Source organism: Maylandia zebra, linkage group LG3 (assembly GCF_041146795.1).
Source record: "Maylandia zebra isolate NMK-2024a linkage group LG3, Mzebra_GT3a, whole genome shotgun sequence".
Classification (NCBI taxonomy): domain Eukaryota; kingdom Metazoa; phylum Chordata; class Actinopteri; order Cichliformes; family Cichlidae; genus Maylandia; species Maylandia zebra.
Genome location: NC_135169.1, coordinates 763,960 through 771,598, shown reverse-complemented (window position 1 = coordinate 771,598; position 7,639 = coordinate 763,960). Strand labels below are relative to the sequence as shown.

The 7,639-nt window shown below is 40.6% G+C and overlaps 1 protein-coding gene across 1 annotated transcript; it reads right to left on the bottom strand.

Annotated features, from left to right (window-relative positions):
* Positions 1-265: 265 nt before the first annotated feature.
* On the bottom strand, positions 266-6,695 carry gp1ba (glycoprotein Ib platelet subunit alpha). The gene is made up of 6 exons (XM_004574886.4): positions 5,760-6,695; positions 4,495-4,590; positions 4,194-4,385; positions 3,235-3,330; positions 2,936-3,115; positions 266-2,597 (listed from the first exon to the last, which is right to left on the bottom strand). Exons 1-6 carry the CDS (start codon positions 5,919-5,921, stop codon positions 1,278-1,280), a joined length of 2,046 nt encoding a protein of 681 aa, XP_004574943.2. The 5' UTR covers positions 5,922-6,695; the 3' UTR covers positions 266-1,277.
* Positions 6,696-7,639: the final 944 nt, after the last annotated feature.

Below are 7,639 nucleotides of genomic sequence, written 5' to 3'. Positions count from 1 at the left end.
ATTATAGGGCTGAATCTGGTGGTCTTGTGCAATTACATTTTGTAATGCTTTTAAACAGCAGCAACAACAAACTGGAAATCACCGATACCGCTGAGTAGTTGACCCAGTTTCAAAGCTACGTTTGCTGTAGCTCTCATACAGCCATAAGATCTCAGACTAAATAAAGATCACTTTTAAACCATAACATGATGTCTTTATTACATGATTTTAAGACAAATAAACAATTCTGGAGTCGTGTATACATAATAATTGCATAACATTAATAAACATTTTTATGTATTTTTATTTATGAATTATTTTCATTCTTTTCAGTAGATTACATCAATATTTGATAGTTCCTGTGGTCAGACGGCGATGCAATGTTCACACGTTAAAGGACTTTTATTCCATCTTGTGGCACATGGTGAGCTTATCTTTATTGGCCTGGAGGTTATAGAGTCTAACAATTTTACCACGAAGATAAATGGTATGGTGATTTGTTCAACAGTATATTACTGTACTGTATGTATGTTATGGCTCAAGTTGCAGTTGTACAAATACATATTCATTAAAATGACATTCAAATAACGTCAAAGTGCTTTTCATCTACTGAGCTTTCACTTTTGAACCTCATTTGACCCTTTTCATTGTATGTTTGACATCTCTAATTAATTTCTCATTTTGGCAACAGTACAGTGAATTGTATAATAATGGTTTAAAGATGAATCAAGCTGTTCTTTTTAAGCAAGGTGAGGTTAATGTTAAAGATCTGTAGGTCTTTTTGCATGCTAGCCAAATAAGAAGGCCCAGAGGGCCAATACACAGGGACAGACAACCATTCACACCTCGTGGAAATTTGGATTATCCAATCTAACCTATCCCCACAAGCTGCATGTCTTTGGATGGTGGGAGGAAGCCGGAGTACCCGGAGGGAACCCACGCAGACACGGGGAGAACATGCAAACTCCACACAGAAAGACCCCGGCCTGACGGTGGAATTGAACTCAGGACCTTCTTGCTGTGCGGCAACAGTGCTAACCACCGTGCCACCGTGCTGCCATGACATCTGGGATAGGCTCCAGCCTTCTTTTAGTATTTTTAGTCAGATGGCAAAAAAAGATGATGTCATCAGCATAAAAATGCACACTGAAGACCTGAAAAATGAACGTAAGAATTGGACTGAGCTACAGGAGTGGAGAAGGGGACTTAAAGTAAATAAAAACTTGAATATTTCAAGTATCAGTTGATTTAGCATACAAGTTTTTCAAAGCACTAGAGGTTCTTTTCCACTGATGACATCAGAGGGCTGCCTCGGCCTCAGGAGGTGTGGTAACTCCCCACGGCATGCTGGGTAAATAGTGTGCCAGCCACTCCCCCCAGCTGCTCCTTGGCTCTTCTTCTGTCTCCGCCCCTCCTCGTTTCACTTCCCACCCTCCCACCACCCAGTCCAGCTCTTCTTTACCGCCCCCCACATCCTGTCTCTCCTCCCTCAGAATCACACTGTAGCGCTTTTTGGACACTCCTTCTCCACCTCTGCTCCTCTCTCTTTCTATCCCCCGATATCCTTTTTGACCTCCATCTTCTTCAGACACTCTGCACTCCTCCACCACATCCCTCCATCCCTCTATCTCCTCCTCTTTGCTTAACAGACGGTACAAAGTCTTCTTATATACTGCTCGCTCCTCCTTCCCATTTCTTTCTCCTTCTTCCTCCCTTGTTGCTTCTCCACCTGCAGGTTTTAGAATGACAAGCTGTCCTTGTTTCCTGTCTCCTTCCCCTCCTTCACCTACATCTTCACTTTGCATACCTTCTCCTGCCTCTCTGTGGACCAAAAGAACAGAGCGATAAAGCGCCATTACTCCTTCACCTCCCACTCCCTTCCCTTCCACCCTGTTGTATGTTAAAAGCATCAGTCCTTCACTTCCTCCTCTTCTCCTCGCTAACCGCAAACATAGAGGCTTATACACTCTCCTGTACCAGATGGCCATACTAGCTAAAGTTGCCAATATACATGCAGCTGATGCCACACAGAGCACCAGGCAGCCCGCAAAAAGCCAAATGCAGAACACCCCTGCAGGCCTGGAAGAAATAGATTTTTCACGTTCCTGTTTTTCATCGGGGCTGGATTTAGTGGTGGTGGTGAGTGCCTCAGAGGCTGTGGTAGCCTCAATGGTGGTGGTTGTGACTATGTTCATTGTTGTTGTTGGCAGTGTTGTAGTTACAGCAATAGTTGTGGTTGTTTCAACAGGTGTTGTTTGAGTTTTAGTCAAATGTCTGGCAGTAGAAGTAGTAGAATGAGTGGTCAAGTCATGAAACCCAACTGTTGTTTCTGTTGTTGTCTCTTTGTGTGAATACTCTGACCATTCAATAAGGCTGGTGATAGCTTCATGCCAGGACCTTCTGATTGTTGTGTGCATTGTGTATAAATCTACAAATGTTGTGGAATCGAGAGGAGAAGAAGTAGAAGGAGCTGTGTCTGGAGGAGAAGTTGATGGATAAAAAGAGTACTGAGTAGTTGGCTGGTAGAAATCTCCTCGTGGACCAGATGCTGAACACAGATCGGATTCTTCCAGACTTGTTACAGGTGTACCTTTGTGCCGCTGGGGAGAGTCACACACCTAAAAAGACAGCGACCATTTAAAAATACTTCAGGTATAGTTTTAATATATATAATCTCCACCATTACCGATGACCCCACCACACTCAAACACATCTTTATATAGAAATGTCCAAACAGAAAAAACTGTAAGGCCAAAATGTGAGCAGCTTGATTTGAAAGGTAAGTTTCAGAAACTATGTTTAGTAGCCTCTATAACCTAAACCCTAAGTGGTTTACCAGTGACTTGTTGGATTTTAAAAAGTTAATAGCAACTGTGCAGAACCAAAAATGCCCACAGTCTTTGTGTTCTTTTAGATGTGTCTGTATTTGTTTAATTTTTCTGTTTGTAGTACATACCACGCTTTCTACATCAATCTTGATATCAGGACCATCCCGCACATAGACGTTGTATTCATAGCCATCAAGGTACCTGCGCAAATAACCAAGGGAGCAGGTGCATGACCAGGGATTGGCTGAGAGGTAGAGATAAGGTACCTCCTCCTTTTGGCTGAACCATTCATCGGGCATCATGCTGATCTGTAATGGAACAGAAACTTTAACAATTTTAGAGACAAATAACTGCTGTGCCATGAGTGGCTGCAGCTGAGAGAAGGTTTAAACTTGTATTCACATACTCCTTGGTGTGTATTTCCCACCTTGTTTTTCTCCAGGTAGAGAGTTTCTATGGCTGGGAGGGGGTGAAGCATACTTTGAGGAAGCACCTTGATGTGATTAGATGACAGGTCCAGGATCTAGAGGGAAATAAAGAAAAAAAAATGTGACATTGAAGCTACTGAAATACAAAAAAAAAAATCAAAAAATCAGCTGATTGATGCACCTGAACCACAAAAAAATCAACTTGCTCAATTTTCTTCTGTATATTAATTTACATGAATGCACTTTCTACTGGTTTGAGTCTAAATACACAAAAAGTTTATTTAAAAGAAAATAATCCACACGTGGACACTCACACCAGAAATCAATTTTATACTTTGTACCCCTCTTATATCACGTTTTGCCTTCAGAGTTGCTTTAATTCTTCATTGCATGGATTCAACAAGGTTCTGGAAACATTCCTCAGAGATTTTGGTCCAATTAAAAAGAGAGCATCACACAGTTGCTGCAGATTTCTCAGCTGTTTATCCATGAGGTGACTCTCCAGTTCCAATACATCCCAAAGAGTCTCTACTGGCATTACATATGATGACAGTGGGGACCATATGAGTAGAGTGAACTCATTCACATGTTCAAGGAACCAGCTTGAGATGATCTGAGACTTGAGACATGGCATGTTATCCTGCTGATTTTGCTGATTCTGACCATACAGATCTAAATGGATCAAGTTTCTGCCATGTGATTGGCTGATTCTATAATTGTATTAACAAGCAGTTGAATGTGTGTATTTAACACATTAGCTGGTGAGTGGAAATGAATGACTTCAAGTCCAATCAAGTTTTGGCCATAATGAAAGGGAGCCAAGGACCACTTTGCTACACTCTTACTTCTTGAATCTTATCAGCTATGTTTCTCACTACCTTCAATTCTCAAGTGTTGATGACATGACACTGACTGTCTGTATTTTCTAAACCTCCTTTATGATTTTGCACATACTGACCTCCAGCTTAGTGAGTCCAGAAAAGGTGTGATCACTCAGAGAGTTGATAGCGTTGTTTTCCAGGTAGAGTTCAGTCAGACCTGGGCAGGCAGAGAAGGAGCCGTCAGGGAGGGAGGTCAGACGGTTTGATCCCAGCCTGAGGACACTAAGTGTGGGGAGAATGGGACTAGCAGTCGGGATTACCTCTGGAACCTGGACAACAAAACATCCCTTTGTATTAGAAGCTGACTAACTTCATGTTTTCTAAGATTCATTTACAACCACTGTTGACTTTGTGGCCACTGTACAAGCAGACAGAAACCTTGTTTCCTGTGAGGTCGATCTCATAGATCTCTGGGAAGACCTGGAAGGAGGACCAGGACAGACTGGAGAACAGGTTACTGGGAAACAACAGGATCTAAAGATAGACAGAAAATGTGGAAGCCTTTAGAGCTGTGGTGGTTTCCTGTAAAGTGTCATCTCTTAAACAGGAAATTTGTGTCTCTGCTTTGGTCTCCTCCTGTCAGTCAAACACTTGATCCATTATGGGATTTAAACTTTTTTTTCAACACTTTAAACAAAATTTTCTCATTTTCCTCACTGCATGTGTTAAAATAAAGAGTGTTTAGCTGTGTAAGTGTATGGTAATTGTCTAGCTGCATGGAGAGATTAGCTAAACGTTTTTGATATTGGCTGTCAGTCTTAGCTGCAGTTGTCACAGCGGAAAGTCTGCAAATCCCAGATAATCATTTAGTTCTTGACAAAGATCCAAAATGGTCAGTTTGTCAAAACAAAGATATTAAAAAGTAAAGAGCAAGACAAGAATTTCTTCATAAATATTGTAATTACGAGAAACTAAGTCACATTAAGCAGGCCTTCAATATTTGGGTTTTACATTTTAGTAAATCCTGTGTATTTATTGGGAAAGTAAAACATGCTCACCGAATAAAATACCTACTTATAATGTACTGGTGTAACAAATTACAAAAAATGGATGCCAGGTTCATGGATATGGATAACGGAACCTAAAATGTGTTATAAGGTTGCTTACTGTGCTGCTTATTACTGTAAATTCTCAGAATGCTGCTGGTTTTTAAAGTCTGTTCAACTTCCTAAATTTTCATTCATGTCCTTTGTCAGTTTTTCTACTTTATCAAATTAATATTAATATTTACAGGTGTATCTTTTCTATTCACTAAATGTTAATTCGTCATCATTAGTATATTACTAGTTTAAGCAGTTGTAAGAAAGACATTTCTCTGCAGAAATTAATTAAACTCCGCTCATTCTGAAATTTCTGTTTTAAAGATAAACTTCAAGCCAATTACAATAAAAAATAATAATAAAAATAAAAAAGCTCCTCGAAGGATTTATGTTTGTCATAATAAACATGTTTATTTATTAGTCACATGTTTTTAACTCATTCATCATCATTCTAATTTGTTTAAATTAAATTTGATGTCTTAAAATGGTTTAATCTAATTACAGAATTAAACTATAAATATAATTTCACACTCACAGTTTTTTTTTTTAAATTAAACGGAGTTATTTCCTTCACACTTGACTTCCTGTGGTTTGTGGCATTACCATTGTCGTGGGTTCAAGCCCCACTGCGATGTCGCTGAAGCCGGCTGCTGTGCAGTTCTCCCTGGGCCGGTGGTCCTTGTCCCGGTCACTGCGGCAACCGGCCACTGCTACTCCCATGGGAACACAGGACAGGAGGATGAGAAGGAGGAGGAGGTGCCGCATCTTCACTGAGACTCTCAGAGACTGTCGGTATGTCTCAGTCTTAGAGAAGAGATGGAGAAAGTGAAGGAGGAGATGCCTGGTAGAACAGGAAGTGAGCACTTCCTGTGTACGTGTGTGTGTGTTTTGACTGACAGCTACTGAAGCAGGAAGTGTGATAACTGTTCAGTTGACAGATTGTGTATGTTTGACTCTCCAGCCTCACGGCATGTGTGTTTCGATTTTTTCATGTCTTCTCGACAGCTTCCTCTTTGAGTGTTTCACATAATGTTTACTTGCATGTTCAAACTTCCTGCTGTTGTGAACCAGAGTCGATAAGGATGTTCTGAAGCATTCTGACAGCAGAGCTGCCAGCACTGATGTGTGGGTTACTGCAGGAAATCTGTTGAGTCAAGCGGTCTCTGTTTCAGTTAAATCCAACTGATGCGGCGTGAAAAAATAAGGCGTGTTACATTTGAAACTTCGCTGAAATAAAGTTGGATCTGCTAAAGTGAATAAACACAGTGAATAAACACAGTGTATGGCTGCAATGAACAACGTCTCCTCCATGTAAGCAAAGGAGAAAGTCTTCTCCACATCTATCCCAAAGGCAGTACTGATGTAGCCTCGGAGTAGAGCTGCTCCTCCTGAGTGTCAAATTGTGCCATTTTAGGTTGTCAGGACATTGTGAATACCCAACACTGGACAAGGAAAAGATGATGGCTCAATGGATAGAAGGATACTTTGTGACCGCTGTTAACATACTTTAACAAAGACATGTCAACCTGGCAACAAAGAAAATTGAGTTTTTAAAATAGAGGCAACCCAACCTTACCAGTATGCATAACACTACGCTTCATTTATGTGAATCTATGAATAGTTGAAGCTGTAGAAAACTGAAGAGGCCATTCTGCAGTATTAAATAGGTAAAAATGCTGTCAGCATTTATGGCTATGAGGCCTGTGTCTACTAAAAGGCAAATTGACTAATACAGGCCTTATTCACCCATTCACAAACACATTCATACACTCACTTCAGTAGCTGTATCAGGCCCAAATGTAACATAGTTTTGCAGGGAGCTAAAGAACATGAACATTGTTCACCTGGCCTCTTCATCAAGCTTGACCCTGTAACTTTCTAAGCTGGATCTGCATCCATAACGCCAACGTTTCTGGATGGGGTCCACCTCCCTGGTCCATTGAAAGAAAACAGCCAGGATACTGCACGGAGGTGCAGGTGAGGTTGAGGTGATTTGGCCAAGTGGTTCGGTTGCCTCCTGGGCACCTCCAATTGGTGATTTTCCAGACAGGAAAGGAAGAGACCCCAGGGTAAACCGAGGAACCTTTGGTTTCACAACAGAGAACAGAGATTCTCAGGTAGTTTCTGGAGCTACAGGAAAAGCTGGAGTGGTTGATAGAATTGACTTCAATTTAGTTAAAATGAAAAACAGTGTTACACTGAAAAAAAAAATAGAATTTGTGAGTTTGGGACTCAAATTTAAAGCACATGGATTTGACTTCTAACAAAGCAGCCATCAGCCAACATGATAAACACTACTGCAGATTGGAAGATACACCTGAAAAAGCTTGTTTTACAAGAGAATACAAAGATGCATTGATCTAAACTAGTGTTTTTTGTTCCAGGTAAAGGTTCCTGCTTCTGACTGGCAGCTGCTGTTCCGTTATCATGTTTTTATATTAGGTTGCATTTTTTTTAAATTCATATAAATGCATTAAGTGCTA

Bases quoted from the DNA above. Each gene is read 5' to 3' on its own strand.
- gp1ba (XM_004574886.4), bottom strand. From the start codon at position 5,921: ATGCGGCACCTCCTCCTCCTTCTCATCCTCCTGTCCTGTGTTCCCATG. The intron at 4,591-5,759 runs GTAATGCCACAA...GTCTATCTTTAG, and splicing joins GGCTTGAACCCACGACAATG to ATCCTGTTGTTTCCCAGTAA. The intron at 2,598-2,935 runs GTATGTACTACA...CTGTCTTTTTAG, and splicing joins AGATTGATGTAGAAAGCGTG to GTGTGTGACTCTCCCCAGCG.